The sequence below is a fragment of the Halichoerus grypus genome, chromosome 3, assembly GCF_964656455.1.
Source record: "Halichoerus grypus chromosome 3, mHalGry1.hap1.1, whole genome shotgun sequence".
NCBI lineage: Eukaryota > Metazoa > Chordata > Mammalia > Carnivora > Phocidae > Halichoerus > Halichoerus grypus.
Genome location: NC_135714.1, coordinates 70781667 through 70798098, shown reverse-complemented (window position 1 = coordinate 70798098; position 16432 = coordinate 70781667). Strand labels below are relative to the sequence as shown.

General features: G+C 37.6%; 1 protein-coding gene across 1 annotated transcript; it reads right to left on the bottom strand.

Moving 5' to 3' along the window:
- Nucleotides 1-488: 488 nt before the first annotated feature.
- Nucleotides 489-15613, bottom strand: MEPE (matrix extracellular phosphoglycoprotein). Its single transcript, XM_036096721.2, has 5 exons — nucleotides 15549-15613; nucleotides 13740-13805; nucleotides 9370-9423; nucleotides 8343-8435; nucleotides 489-2336 (listed from the first exon to the last, which is right to left on the bottom strand). Exons 2-5 carry the CDS (start codon nucleotides 13791-13793, stop codon nucleotides 864-866), a joined length of 1674 nt encoding a protein of 557 aa, XP_035952614.2. The 5' UTR covers nucleotides 13794-13805; nucleotides 15549-15613; the 3' UTR covers nucleotides 489-863.
- Between the last annotated feature and the right edge of the window lie 819 nt (nucleotides 15614-16432).

The window sequence follows — 16432 nt, the reverse complement described above, 5'->3', positions numbered from 1 at the left end:
TTCCAGAACAGTGTCCTAAGGCCATTAGCTGGAAAAGCATCTATATGAAAGATTGGGAAAAAGAAAGAAATTGGAAGTGATTTGGGATCAGCCAATGAATACTATCTGCCAAAGTAAGTTTGGTTTTGTCTTTGCACTTGTGCTTCTCCTTCTCAAATTATCCCCGTTCCTCCCTTCATCCCATTCCCTTCTTTGTCTAGAAGGAGGCAGAACTAATAAAAGTAATAACATGGAAATTTGTTTCAGGAATTAAAACTTGCCTTATAGGAAGTTATAATGTGCAACACAGGAAGGGAGTGTAGAAAGATAGGAAGCAGGATATCTCCATTAGAAACAGGGAGGTCAGAAGAAGGAAATGTTGGCTGAAGCGCAGTGGGATGAGGGAATGCGGTTAAGCTCTCTTCAACAGATAAACTTCATAACACCGCCTTTGCCAGAGGCAGAACTAATCTTGTTGCCTCTGAAATAAAGCACCATGGACAACAGACTTTCTAATGGATGATTTAATTACAGATTATCATATGAGCGATATTGTTGCTTTTCATATCTATAAAGCAAACAATAAACGAAGGCTTTTGTGACACTCACAAACTAGTTTTAAATGACATCTATTCAAATGTTACCTATTCCACATAACCTTAATTAATTTTTCTTCTTGAAAAAAAGCGTCATGACTGAATAGAACCTCATACTGTGACCATTACGAGAGCAACAAATCTCCCCAGGAGGCCGGTTTTCTTGGCTTACTCAATTCTCTGCTCCGCCCTTTCTCATCTGGTCTGCTCTCAGGTGGCTCTCCTTTTCTGTTAGGTTACAGACGACTAGATATCTGAAGCTTTATCCCGCTGGGAATTTCTAGTGGGCTAATCTCCATCACTCTCACTGGAACTGCCACTGTCAGATGATTCACTGCTGTCATGCTTCCTAGAGGGGCTAAACCTTCTCCTGGAGTGGGGTTTTCTGTAACCCCAGGAGCCTTTCCTTTGTGGCACACCCTTATTCCGTGTAGAATTGTGTCTGTGGGGTACATAATGATTTTTTCTGCTCTGTGTTATTATAGTCTCCTCATTATTGAGGCCATTATGGGAACCTATTTCATTTTTAATTTCATTATCAAGATCATGAGAAGGAGAGAGCCGGCCCTGACTTTTGCCCTTACTGGGAAATCTTTGTTTTTCAGTTGAGATTACTTGATTCTGGTTAGAAGGCTCCATATCTATTTGGCTACTACCTTTGCCATTTTTTGGAATTTCATTATAATTAGCACTTTCAGCAACATCACTACTGCCTTCTTTCTTTTTCTGTTTTGAGGGTGGATGAGGGTAATGAAATTCTACTTTCCCTTGGTGAGCATTTTGGCTGTTGGCATCCACTCTGTTTCCTTCTTTTCCAGGGAGTTCCTTGAAGTCGGTACTACCTATGATAGCGTTGCTGCCCTCCACTAGCCTCACAGCAGCAGTGCTTGCCCCTTGTCTCTTTTCATCCCTGGTTCCAATGGTACTTCTGCCACCTTCTTCCTTTTCTGGGATCTCATTATAACCTGGCCCTCTTGCATCAGGCCCGATAGGATCAGTTCCACTTGGACCGGAAAACTCTGTTTGAATATCTGCACCTTTTAGGTCAGGACCAATAGGTTCTCCTTTGCCAGAAATGTCCTTAAAAGGTTGACCATCTCCACTGAAAGGAGAGATATCATTGTCACCCCTTTCTTGAAGATCTGGGTAACCACTGCCTTCAAAATCACTGGGGATTTTTTTGACTTTGGGGAGCTGTTTTGGATAGCCAATGTTGTGTTGCGTATGGTAGGTGCTTTTGCTTTTAACTGGACTATTCTGGGCTTGGGGATCTCTTTGATAATTCTTCCTATCTTTTGAGGGGACTTTAACATAGTTCACACTTGCTGGAATTTTGCTTAGAACGTTCCTGGGTTTCTTCTCTTTGTTTTCTTCTGCCAAGAGTTCAGTCAGAGTCCTTGGCTCCATTATATGTTGCATATTATTTCTGATGAGAGCTGGACCATATTCTTCTTGGTCACGTAGTTTGTTGATAGCATTGTCTCCATCCTCAGCCCCATTATTCCTGGTGGATTCAGGATAAATGGACATCTTTAGGTCACTGTGGGCATTTCCTTTGTTATTAATACTATCATCTTCATTTGTTGTCTGTCTGTTTTCAAAAAGAGTTTGGGTTTTGCTACTTTGGTTATTTTCATTGGCTCCAAGAATGGACAAGTTTTTCTCTCTTTCCTGGGCAATGTTTTCTTTAGGTGCTAGTTCTTGATTTCTTCTCTTACCAGGATTTTGAAGAGCAATATTGTCTTTGTTTTTTTCTTCCTGCTAAAGTGTAATTTTCAACATAAAGTATTATTTTATGTTACATTTTAAAAAATTAGTAATTCCCAAGCAATTTAAAAACAATTACCCACCAGATGCTTAAGAGAAAGACTATTAACTCAATAGAAGTTTGTTGGTAGAGATAATTTTGGAATGGTCAAAGCAAGTTTCATGGATAAAGAATGAAAAAGGTTTGAAGGATGGGTAGGGTCCAGATATGTGATAGGAAAGTAGAGAGGATATTTTAAGAAAAAGTGGCATATTCAAATGTCTGGAAACAGGAAACATTTGAAAGATAATATGAATAAAACTTTGTGGTTTGAACAGAGAAATCCTAAAGAAGTGAATAAGAAATAAATTTGGAAATGTAGATTAGGGCCCAATTTTGAAGGAGGACCTGAATTTAAGGAGCATATGATTCAAGAGTGGTCCTTCCTAAACATAGAAACATAATTGCTAAAATAAAAGAAATTGAAATCATGGTTAAAATCTCAATGACAACATTATTTGTTGTTGAGACAAAGACAAATATTTGGACTAAAAGTGGAAAGTTCACTATTAAAATTTTTGTGAATACCACACCAAACAATAAGATGTTTAAATGCAAATTGATAATAGTAATATTTTTAGCAAAAAAAAAAAAAATGCTGTCCTCTTCTTGTGTAAGTCATTGCAAGTGAAATGGAGTTCATATTTTAAAAAATAATTATTCTCTCTCTCTCTCCCTTTCTGTGTGTGTATGTGTGTGTGTTCTTGCCCCAGTCTTCAGAGGTATTCATCTGCCTAGAGGAAAATTTTCTTTTTCTTTTCATTTCTTCTTTTTGTCCCCTGTTTTCAGAAAATGGACAAATAGATTAATCTAGGTAATACTCAGCTTCTGACATTCAAATAAAGGATTTGCAGCAAGTGTTGCAAACCCAGCTATTGTCAGAAAAAGGATTCACTAATTTTCTTTTTTTCCCTGTTTGTCATGTAATAAACCAAATTTGATAGTTTAGATCAATAGTTCCCAAATTTAGCATTTATCAGAACCATTCGGAAGGCTTGATAAAATAAAAATTGTTGGAACCAATGGCCAGAGTTTCTGATCCAGTAGATCTGGGATGGGGCTCTAGTGTTTGCATTTAATAACATTTCCCAGCTGATGTTGATAACTGCTGGTCTGTAGACTATATTTGAGAACTACAGTTCTAGGTCATAAAGTTTAAGTAATGGAGATCTAGATAAAGAAAGTCCTCAAGTGATAATGGGATGCAAAAGAGAAAGTGAAGAAGGAAAGTAAAGTGTTTATACATGTATCTCAATTTGTCCTTTTGTTGGGGGGGTAGTCTGTAAAGAGGCTGCTTCATGTGCTGTACTTTACCAACCTGAGGTGCAGCCAAGTTGCAATAAGCTTGGCAGAACAATGTGGTCAAAAAGAAAAAGGGGTTGACAGCAACTTTGCCCATGCCACTCACAGTATTTGTGTGGCACAGGGTAGATATGAAAGTGTCTGAGAGTCTGGTCAGGAACTTTCCAGAAGGTATCACTGTGGAGGGTTGTGAGGTGGCTCTTAAAGAAGCCACATAGATGGAACATATACACTATGGACAAATGTGAGTCATACTCAAACACAGAGGGGTCTAAATTGTCTATGAGAGCCAAGAGAGACTGAAGCACCACTGGGCCCCAACCAAGACTGTACTGGGCTGATCTTAAGCTATGGTAGCCAGAGACTTCATCTTAGGATACAAGCAAGGTGGATAGCATGCAAGTGGTCAAGCAACATTGCCCATGCATGTCTGAGGATTCCACATCTTCCCCTCCACTGTGGTGGAAGCCATGTTTGTACATATGGTATATCATATGTAGTGGATGGTATAAGCCATACCCCATTGCCTCATGTGCCTGTATGCCATCTTAGAGAGAGAAGAGAGAGAGGATCTGAGTGTTTTTACCCAAAAGAGACTAAAGGACTTACTTAAAGAACTATTACAATGATTTGATAAACTTAAGTTTAAACAGGCTGATTTTAAATTAATTTCTGCACACTCTCTCTTCCCTCCCATTAACCCACAGGTAGGAGCGCTTGAGCAACAGAACAATTATAGACAAAATAAATAACATACTTCCTCTCCACTTCCAAATTGTAGGGTGAGATAAAATTGACACCACCATGACATAAGCCTGGTCAGTAATATGAACTGGTGAGTAATATGAAATGAACATGAGAGGTATTAATTGAGGGATGGGGACATGTAGGAAATTGGGCTGTGTGCCACATGTACTAAGCAATACCTGATGACTCATGGGATGATAGAGGCAATAGTCCTGCAGGGGCATAGAAGGGGGCGTGGAGTGGTGGGGCAGGGACCTCATATCTAATTGGGGTTCTCACAGACATACAGAGTGCTGGAGAGCTGTAGACCTGAAACTCGAGGGTAAAGAATTTGGTTTTATTTTGCAAAGGATGAAGAGCTAGTGAAGGTTTATGAGCAAGGGATCAACAAAATAAAAATCAACAGTTTAGGAAGAATAGTGGTAAGAAAGGACAGTTAGGAGGATGTTGCAGTGTCCAAGACTGAGATGTAATCACTTGGGTTTGGATTATGCCAGAGAAAAACATTACAAAGAAAAAAAGCCTTCTATTGGTGTCCAAATAGAAGATGATTAATAACTAAAATGGACTGGAATATTGATCTGCAAAAATGAAGACGAGAAAAAGAACGACTTTAATATTGGACAGATTGATGCTGTGAGGATGTAGCACCTGAGCTTGAAAAGCAATACCTAGTTAGAGACAGGGTTAGGTATCACAGCCTCACGGGGTCACCCAGGACAAGTCCTTCCCAGTTTCATGACCTATGGTCAGCTCTTCCCTCCTTGAACACTTTACGGGCTAATTGCTTGTTATGTTTTATGTGAGATCTTTTCATTTATAATCTAATTTTCATTATGTTCTATTTTTTTAAGTTTTTTTTTTTAACCTGCACCTAGTAACTGATGCAACAATTATTCAGGTTATTTCCTCTTTCATTTGCAACCTAATATTTGGAAAAGTTAAGATTTCCCCTAAACTCACTGGATGCTTTCTCTTCTCCAAGTTGACACTTGCAGTTCTCTTTTATTAGGTCACCATGTTTGGGGCTGTCGTCTGACTACGGATCTCCTTTACCCTGTGGGGTCCCAAATGGCCCCAGACTCTGATGTGGCCTGGGCAGTCCTGAGCACACAGCATCTGGTAGCTTCCTTGCCCTGGCCACAACCCTGTTTTTACTAATACAGCTTAATTTTCTCCTGTCTTTTTTGGCCACCGCTTCAGTCTGTTGGCTCCTATTGAGCATGTGGACATTTTCTTGGATGTATTAATTAAATATGTGCAAATACATGAGCGCTCCCAGATGGAGGAAAAAAGTGTAGACAGCTGGAAGCTTGCACTCACAGGGCAAGTGTGTAGGGAAGCTAAAGGAGATGGAAAGCCCACATTCAGGGAGCCAGGATAATGGGGAATCACATTTAAGCCAAATAGCAGGCAGGAGGTGCCAAATGGTCTTTCTTGTTACCTCAGCCAAGTGCTCGTTGAAAGTAGGTGTACTACGGAAAGAGCATGGGTATTAGAGTCAGTTGCCCAACCCTGCCGTTGATGAGCTGTGTGATCTTAGAAACCTTATTTTACTTTTCTGTGGCTCAGCTTTCCTAGTCGTAAAATAAGTAAAATGATAGCTACCTTTCAGGATTGTTGGGAGAATTAAATGATTTTATTAAATGTTATAATGTGTGTAAAGTATCTAGAACAGTGTCTGTGTATCTAGAACAATGTCTATATAAATAATGGTAACTATCATTTCATACAGAACTTTATCAAATGGCTGTTTGCTTTCCTACCTATTGTGAGTGATAGGAGTTAGTCATTTGATTATTGGATGCACAGCTATTTTCTCAGGCTTTGTCCCTCCCTAGACGTTGTGGTGGCAGATAGGGATGGACTAATTCTGGACGCTTCTATCTATGTACTACCTGAGTGTCACCCTCTAGGAGGATTCCGTGAGCTTGTGGCCCCTCTGACTATGCTATCCGAAATGTATTTTGCTTGGACTTCCTTTTTCTCTCTTTCTTTTGTCTGCAAATAAGTATACCATTTTACTTGGAGGACTGCTTGCTTTCATACATGTATCTTACTATTGGAAGCAATGGGGAAATTGTGAATCAGCTCATACTGGAACCTCAAGATTAAGAATAACTTATGGAAATGCCTTCTACTCTTAGGAAACTGGCTAATATACAGCATGTAAAAGTTAGAACTGTAGCATCTTTAAGATATAACTTGAAATTATTTATTTGTGGGAGTTATGATATTCTCTGATCTTATTATATTGGCAGGAATATTCTGAAAATAGGTAAGATTTTCCTGTGGGGAAAACTATAACAGAAACAAACTTTATAGTAAATTATTTCTGAATAAAAAGCATTTTAAACATTTGACTTATTTTAAGTCATTGAGTCCTGGAAAGTTTTACACAGACATTTATATTTTCCTTTGAAATAAAATTCATTTGCTCATTGTGAATATAGCCCTTTGAGTTAAATAGATGCATTAGCAAATCAGTAGATCAGGATAATCCCTTTTAATTTTGTTTCTCTCCCTACTCTGCAGTGGAAGATTTTGCTTTCTTTCTGGTGCTTCGACTGCTTTAAAAACAGTAGCTTGTATACTAATGAATTGTGTGCATTTCATTAAAGACTGAATAGAGTTCTTTTATAGATGAAAACATGAAACAACTTTTAAACTGTGGAATGTGATGGTCAGTCATTTTTGTATTTGTTATTTTAAATGATTTCTGGTTGCATCACTAATTGCATGGTGGTCCTTGTATCAGTTGGCTGGTCTGATTTCCTATGCTCTGCCTTTCTATCTCCATGCCCTAGTTCATATTATTCTTTTCGTGGGGAATGGCCTCTCTCATCCACTTGTTTGTTCTAATTTCTCTCATCCACTTGTTTGCTCAAATTGTATTCCTCCTCCAAGGCCCAGCTCAGTTATTTCCATTATGTAGCTTTCCCTAAACACCAGACTAGAAACTATTTTTTTCTACTCTAAACCCCTAAAATCATAGTTTTGGGGTACTACTCCCACAGCACTTTGCACATTTCTGTCTTGAGTTTTATAATGACTTTTATAAGTCATTTTTTTTTTTCTAACTCTAAGTTCCTGGAGAGAAAGAATTAAGTTTTCTCAATCATTTTATCTCACATAGTATCTTGCACAATAGGAAGAGCTCAACATATATTTATTACAACAAATAAGTTTTAACTTACTCAGTGTAACAAATTAGTTTAACAGGCAGTTAGTCTTAGAGATGCCATCTAAAGAATAATGAGCAGAACAAAATAACATTCTGAAGAGAACTACCACTTTCATGGGAAATGAAGCCAGATTTGGAAAAAAGTAAATAGTTCTTTTGCTGATGGCATTTTAAGCTGTTTCCAGTTCTTTGGCCAATGAATCTGCAAAAAGGGGCTGAATGAAAAGAATTATTGTCCTATTTCAGGGACAAGGCCCTTATTCTTTCTCTTCCAAGCATTCTGGCCCAGATGGAGTCATCAGTGGAATGAATTTAAGGGACACTAAAACATGTCACTCTTTAGGCTAAAATGATTTCTCCTATTAGTCTTCTAATCCTTACCATTATGATAGAATATGTTCAGAAACCCTCCTTATAAAAGATCAAACGTTACTCAGAAGCAATAAGAAAAAGGCCCGGGCATCGGGGGTCCACCAGTATCACACCTGCTGGGGCAGGTCCTGACGCAGGGCAGGATTTGGGCCAGGCTGTGGGGTGGCCCATCTGTGTCAGAGTTTAATAGCAGAGATGTTTAAGGAGCCAGGGACTATGGGAAAAGGACAAAGGCACCCACCACAGACAGAAACCCAGAGTAATCAAAAGTAAAGTTGTCTCCTCTACAGTTTCCCCTAGGGTTAGTCCAGAGTTTGGCTCATGATAAGGATCTTCGCTCAGAAATTCAGCTTACCTTTATGTCAGTTTGATTTTTCCTCCCAGATGATGTGTAAACATACTTAAAAATATAATACCCATGTTTCTCATGGTGGCCTTTGTACGTTATCTACAAAAACATAACATTGTATTAAGATGTGTTTATATCTGGCTCTCTTTTTTATTGTATGAGATATTCTTTAACTTAGGGGAAGTCAAATTCTGCCTCTGACAAATGGTGGTGCTTCTTATAACCACAGGAGAGCGCCTGTCAGCCAGCTCCTAAAGATAAACCTTGTCCCTTTCTTTTCTACATGTCTGTGAATCTGTTTTCTCCAAGGATGGCTATCAACGGCTCTCTCTCCCAGGGTGTATTAATTTTATTACCAGTTTCAATGGAAATGGAGCATGTGGAAATATTTTCAGGTGGGAGGGGCTGTAAGGATTAGGAGAAATGCAGATTTTACAATATTCATATCTGATGTCAAATTGGAAAGACTCACAGCGTGAACATTCAGACTCTAACATTTGCCCTTTTTGCCTTTGTAATTTTCAGCTGAGGTAAAGAACAGAAGATTGTTAGGTTCTAGAACAGAATTTTCTGAGACTGCCGGGAGAAACCATGGTAGGCTGCAATTTGGTGACATGAAAAGCTGAGGATACTTGTTTAACTTTCTGCATGCATATGGAAAACTAACTCCATGTAAACAGAATTTCACATTAAGATTGGTTAACTCCCTTCCCTTTGTTTGCTCCCTTATTTGTTGTTTTGTTCTCATGTACATGTGTGGGAAAATAGTTTGCTAATAATACGCCAGGATTTTTACTCACTTCTCCCTCTGAAGAAAGAAATCACAGTGAAGAGCTACAAATCTCCATTCAGAATGTTTCTTTTTTCTATCAAATATTGTCTGAATTAAGTGCCAAAATTATGTTGTGTAATTTTGCAATTCCATTCTAAGCGTACAGGAATATTTTAACAGTTAAAAATTTCCTCTCATGAGTTTTTTTTTTTTCTTTGCAGAGTTGAAATAGATTTATTTGAGAAGAATAATTCTGTTTACCCTCTGTTCTTCCACACAGTCTTCCTTAGTTTTCTCAGTCTGTGGCTGAAATGTCTGGAAGGAAACAAGAAATAAAACTTTACCAAACATTCATTCTTTCGTCCATTTCTGCCAACAATAAATGTCTCATTTATTTTTTCTCTTACTGGGTTGTATTATGCAATGTGAAAAATCATTCCAACCAAAGAAGATGGATACATTACATTAATATTTGTTTTAGTCTTACAAAAGAGGGTGCCAGCATTCCTCCACCAGAGGGAGACAATGCCATCCCCATTAGAACCATACTCAAGCACAGGAGAATTGTCAAGTAGGGGAGGGGTGTCACTCCAGATGTGGAAGCGTGGATGTCGCTGTTATCAACTGAAAAATAAGTTTTCACTGGCACACTGGGAGTTGTTTAGTATCAGTGAACCAAAATCAGAGTCCAGTGATGTGGAGTATACGTGCGCATAGATTGCATAAGCTTAGTGATTATTATGCGAGCAAAGAGATGATGCTGCTGGTGGTCCAGCAAAAGTAAAACCATAGCCATGTACATAAGGGGTAGGACCACATCCAAGGATGGGACTTCGTTGTTGCCAGTCACCTGAGCAGAGATTTCTGTCTGGGAAAGGAAAATGGAGTGGCCTATGGATCAGGACAAATACTTCCTTGTGATCTGACATAGACATGTCCAAAGATCTTGAGAGTACCTGGGGTGAGAGGTAGCTATTGAGGTGGAGAAAGGCCAGAAAGTAGGAAGGAATAGATCCAGGCAGTGTATTCCAGGCTTTTCGGCTAAAATTTTGGTGTCACAGGAGAGCATGCAGAAGAAAACCTGAGAATTTTGGAGCAAGCTTGCTGTGGAAGAGCAGACATAACAATTCTTTTATTCCCAGTATTTTAATTTTCTTATTAATTTTTGAAACTCCTAGGTTATCTCAGATTTGGGAAAAGGAACTAATGGGTGGGACTGGTTTGTGTTTAAATGCATGTGCTAAAGTGGAAACAGGCATCATGGTGGTATTTCAGTCGTAGAAGAGACAGAAGCCCTCAAGGGAAAGGTGAAAATAAAAGGTCTTATCCACCCAGACAGCAGTCTTCCTGAATAAACCTTAACGTTGTGTATTTTTCTACAATAAAATACAGGCAATTATACTTTCAGATATTGTACTTCTGTTCTCTCAGGAATGACCTCTACAAACTACATTTCCCAAGCAACTTTGCCATCTGGCTTCAGTCTGGGTTTGGCCTACGGGAGGCCTAGCCTGAGGTTGGAAGGTAGAAGGAGAGAGCGGCCAAGGTATGTCTTTTCCTGCTTTCTCTGTTTGGGGCTGCATCTCTGGGATTGGACACATCTCTTTTGTGGTCCTGCCTCTGCTGGGGCCCCTCCTCCCACTCAGGGCACTGAGAACACCACCTCCTTCCTTGTTTCTTCAGCCCAAGGGGTGGTAGTAATTTTAATTTTTGGGTTGTCTCACCACCCATGATTTGCTTTCTGTTTGTCCTATACTTTATAACGATTCTCCAAATAAAATCCCTCTACTGAACTCCCTGTCATGAGAGTTTTATTTTATTTTTATTTTATTTTCGTGACTGGACCCTGACTGATAAATTTGTCTTAGAAATAAACTCAAAACTTTAGTAAAAGTGCCCTATTGGCTTGGCTCCAAGGCCTAATATTCCATTAAATCCTAGAAACAAAATAGTTTGTTAATAACACCTTATATTTACATAGCACTATACAGTTTGTAAACTGCCTTTGTATACCTAATCTCATCTGATTCCCCTGTGAGATAGGCAGTAGAAGAAATAAAATTACCTACACTTAAACAGCCAGTAGAAGTTGTAGAAGTAAAGGAGATATTTTAACCAAATCCTTTGTCTCAAAGTCCCAGGTTTAAAAGAATAAAATTCTAAATGGCCTGCTCTCTGCCAAAAAACCATATTTAATAATAAGAGGAAATGTTTCTGAAGTTTACATTAAGTACCTTCAAGGCATATTTTATAATTCCATCCATTATTGACTTTTTTTTAACACTGGTTTTTTTTATTCTCTTATGCATGTAAATTTAGATCACTGCCTCATTTCTCAAAACCCTCAAAACAGTGAAAATAATTCTGCATATGGGGCTGTAGGAAAGAGAAAACATAAAAATGAGATGGGTAGATACTAAGCAAGAGAAAAAAACGGTGGTTTGGGGTATTCAGCATCTTCTCATAGAAAACACACACCTATGAATTAAAAGCATACTTGGCAGTATAGAGTACCTTAAAAAAGTTTGCAATAATAAGTCATGAACTTACAACAAAGTAACTTATAATAAAGTCTTTGTAGTCTAACTGCATGTTGATGAATATTAATTGAATTGCATGGCCCCATATCCATCTTTTGTTTTCTTCCACTTCCAAATTTTGTTTTTGAAGGAAACCAGAATGTCACCTCCAAAATACGTTTCTTTGACATAAAAATTATCTTGAACTGAAGGCAATTTAGTTGTAAATGCAGAAAAAGTTCCCCCTTTTCTGCCTACAGGCAGGAAACAAAGTCTCCTGTTACTGGGGACCAGTTCTCATCAGTTCAGAGAAGACATGGGAGGAATCCACAAATTTTGTTAAACTAACCCTAATCTTCCTTATTAAGGAATTTAAGGACTATCTAGACCTAGTTGGATTACCTTCAGCCCAAATCCCTTTGTCTTACCAATTTTTCACAAATTTATTGTTTCTTTGTCTGAAAGGTATAAAAGCTTCCTGCTTTGGTCACCTTTTTGGGTCTTCATTCTCTTGTGACAGCTCCCATGCACATGTAGAAATTTAATAACATTTGCATGCTTTTCTCCTGTTGATCTGTCGAATCAGTTTAATTTTCTGACAGAGCCATGAACCCAAAGAAGGTTGAGGAAAACTTTTTTTCTCCTACAGTTTGAATTTTGATTATAATTCCAAAACAGATATAAGTGACTCAATATATTCTAATTTCTGATACCACAATCTATTAATAAATAATTTAGGTAATTGCTCAAATGGAATCTATCTGGGAGAAAACATCACATTTAGCCACTCATAATTCCAAATTTTGTCTCTATGTCCTTGCTGAGCCTTTTTCATCTGAAATATGCATCCCTCCCTTCTCCCCCTGCACCCACTTTGCAGTTCTCCCACGTTTGAGTGTGGCCCTATAATGGAGAAGGCATTGTCTCCCTCTAAGGAGGAATGCCGGCACCTTTTCTTGACCGGTGGTCACTGGATTGATATTGACATAACATTTACTGGAAAATGGTCAGAAGATGCCACTCCAGCTGTTCCTTGGAATGTGTTGCTCAAAATAGATTCATTCTCAGCTGGTGGGATTGAGCTGGGTCAGCAGAACCAATCAACCCCTGTCATGCCTAAGCACATGCCTCTGTGGTTGTGATTGAGCTGAGTTGTGTGATTTGGGCCTGGCAGATGTCTATTTTAAGCAGTATGGCCCACCACAGGACTGTCAAAGGATATATGCTAAGAGGGGCCATGCTTTCTCCAACTTCTGCTGTCCTCACTGGATGGCATGGTCCATGCTCATCACTGGGTTACCCAACTGGTCACTCACTGGCTCAGGACCTATATTTAAGTACTTCTGGCAACAGAATGACTACTTGTTTCCCTGCTCTCCAACTGAAATTGTTGTTCTGAAAAGCTAGGATGCTTTTCAGACATTATCTAATTAGCACCGTGTCTGCACTGCAGAAAATATCGGTAACACTCAGCATTTTCACAAGATAATTTAGTCACATCTTGAGTACTCATCCGGGTGAATCAGAGGGAAGAAAAGACACAAAAAGAAATTGCGGCTCAATTTATGTTAGGCTTAGGGGTCCTTCTTCCCATCTTTAGCCTTGCTGATGAAGAGAAAATCATTAGCAGGATTTCAGTGTTGGGGGGGGGCTGTTTACAAGAATTACAGAAAAGGTCTGGTTTCTTTCCATTGCCACTGTATTTACAAAATCTATTTGGTCAGCCTTAAAGCAGTCAAGTCAAATTTTTTTTAGTTTTTAGTAAAATATCGAGAAGTTCTTTAGATGTGTTATAATTTGGGTCTCTGAGCATTTACTCATTAACATTAGCTGATTTGAAACACTGTGGCTGGCTATTAGTTTTCTCAAAAATACTCTATTTGGCATTTCCTAAAAGGCCACATGTTGACATCTTATAATTCAGCACACGTTTCTTGAGGTACTCCTTGGTGATAGACATTTGTGTCAAGTGCTGGATGCTTTCTTTTTGTTTGGTACTTTATTGCAGCTGAGGTAGGTAAGGGTTACTAATTTAAAAAAAAACAAAACATTGCTTAGAAAAATAAAGAGACAGAAGATAATACGATGCATAACTGAATTTTAAATGCTTACTGGTGCTGCCCAGGTCACGCTGAAAAGAAGCAGTCCCAAACAGACAATTTGCATCTTTGAGACTCTCTGCAAAAAGATAATAATATTTTACCCTAAAGCATTGCCAATTACAAACTGTAGTCCTAAGAATAAATAAAACACAAAAGTATATATAAACATCCTTCTCCCAGTAGTCCATTTTCTTGTTTTAAAAAAAATCATTTATATCCAAGTGTAGATACTTTAACCCAAGAGCCTTCATATGTCTAATTATTCTAATGTAAAAGTGAAAATTGTCCAATATTATTAAAACAATGAAATCAGTTGATACAAATGACTTTTATAGATACATTTACTTGCTCTATTGTCAGCTGAAACTTTTCCCTTTTGTTTTTAGAGATCATTTAATTTGATTATTTGTATAATTCATAATAATATGACGTTAGTTGTAACAACTCATAACAGACTCTTTACATGGGTGCCAGCAAAGCAGGCTTTACTGTGAGGAATAAAATCTTGTCTGCTACCAGGATGGCCCCCTAATATATGTCCTTAAATTCATCAGCAATTTATCTGAGCTAGTAGCCATCTGTGGACTGAAGAGTGAAACAATTTATGTAATCCTTATATTAATAGCTAAAATTTATTGAATACTAAAATGAGCCAACCACTGTTCTAAAAATTTTACATATATTCAATTATTGAGCCTCACAACACCCTATGAGTTAGATGGTATTACCACTCCTGTTTTAGAATAGGAATTAGACAGAAAGTCAAATAACTTGCCCTAGAATTCCCAGGTATTGAGAGAGGCAGAACTGGGATTCGTATCTAAACAATGTAACTACAGAGCCAGTAGTCTTAATGAAGACTCTATACTATTTTGAATAAGTTTTTATTCTTTCATCTTATTACAAAAAAATCTACATGTAGTTGATTTAAAGGCAAATAATATTTTATATTGAGGTCAACAAAATTAAGTTTAAACATTAACATTTAGTTATGGATAAAGGCACATGTTTATACTTTGGTGAATATACTAAGAGTATCTAGTGAGCTCATTTAAGTCAAGTAGCCATTATTGAAAAAAATGTCAATATAACTGTGAATTACTAAGCTGTTGGTTTTGATGAATATTAAGTATTTTTCTGACTACCACACAGACACATAGAGACCAATATGAGAATAAAATATTTATACCACTCTTTGAGATTATTTGGGGAAAACACTTTTGATGGGAATAATAATCTAAATACTGTTGCAATCTTTAAACATTTCAAGGTGAAAAATTTTATTTGAAGAAATAATGTAACTATTAAATATATTCTAAAACTCTGGGCTATTCTCATCTAAACAATATAATTTTCAGGATCTTAATTCTAACTATAATTTAGCCATCCAAGTATTTTAGAGAGCAGGACAATACAAGTCATCAAATGACTTAATGCTGATCAGTAGAAATATCTGCACAGATGAGGTTTAAAACTATGAATATGATCACATTATCCTTATTCTGGTTTGTAAGTGAAGGTGTAGAGTAAAATTAGAGCCTTTGGATTATGGTGGATCTTGATAATGCTAACACCTAAATCAAAGAGGAAGTTGCTACCAAGCTATCAATTTTAGTTGATAATTTCCAGAACTTGGTAACATATTTTATATTTTATAAAATAAAGCACTAAATATTACACAGTTGTGCTGAGTAGAGAATACTTTCAATATACATTTATTTTCAAAAGCAATCTCCCTAACTGGATGGCATATATCTTGAAAATGTAAACTACATTATAAAGCTATTTGCTATCAAGAATATCAAGAGAGCCAAATTACCTGATATCTTTTACCTTCAGAATACCTGGCTTCTTCCACAGGATTAGCAGTCTCCAGGCAAATTTTGCTGAAATTTAAAGTTTGTTAGAGTTCCCAATGGCCAATCAGCATAGACTCACTTAGCACTAGCAAACAATTTGTTACCAGTGCCCACAGATAACCATAGGGGGCAAAGTAATTTTAATCTAAAAATGTTTTTGTGGTGAAAAGCTGCTATCAAATGTTCCAGAAAGTAGGATAAACAGAAAATATAAATACCTCAGTTTGGTGTATGATGTTGCAAGATAATTAAAATTGATTTCAGAACTATTAATTAGGACTCTCTGAATAACTAACAAGTTTGTAAGTGGAAAACATTTTAGCTATCCTTTTGTGTAGAAAGTTTATAATTTCAATTTTCTCTGTATTAAATTCAGCAACATTTAACAAAAATGTATTGGGTACCTACTATGTGAGAGACACCGGGGAAATAGCGGGAAGCAAAACAGACAGAAAAAAAAATCCCGGTATTCATGGAGTTTATAATCTGGTGGGGAGACTGACAATAAACAAAATAAATAAGTAAAATATATTGTGTAGATAGTGACACAGACTAAGCCTAAGAAGAAAAGTATTACAAGGAGAGGGGATGACAAGAACTGGGGGTGGGGACATGGGGACACTGACTTGTAATACTAGATAGGGTCCTGGGAAGACCTCACTGAGAAAGTGACTTTTGAACCCTGTAAATACATGGCATCTAGGGGAAGAGCATTCTAGGTAGAAGGAAGAGGAAGAGGAGAGCCCCAGAGACAAGAGCCTGCTGACATGTTCCAGAAACAGAGAAGAAGGCATTTTGACTGGAAAGACCGAATGAAGTGAATAGCAGGAAATGAGGTCAAAAA

Coding starts and splice junctions, on each gene's coding strand:
- MEPE (XM_036096721.2), bottom strand. CDS start 13,793: ATGCAAATTGTCTGTTTGGGACTGCTTCTTTTCAGCGTGACCTGGGCA. Junction 9,424..13,739: donor GCGTGACCTGGGCAGCACCA/GTAAGCATTTAA, acceptor GTTTCCTTCCAG/ACATTTCAGCCACAGACTGA. Junction 2,337..8,342: donor AAAATCAAACTGACATAAAG/GTAAGCTGAATT, acceptor ATTACACTTTAG/CAGGAAGAAAAAAACAAAGA.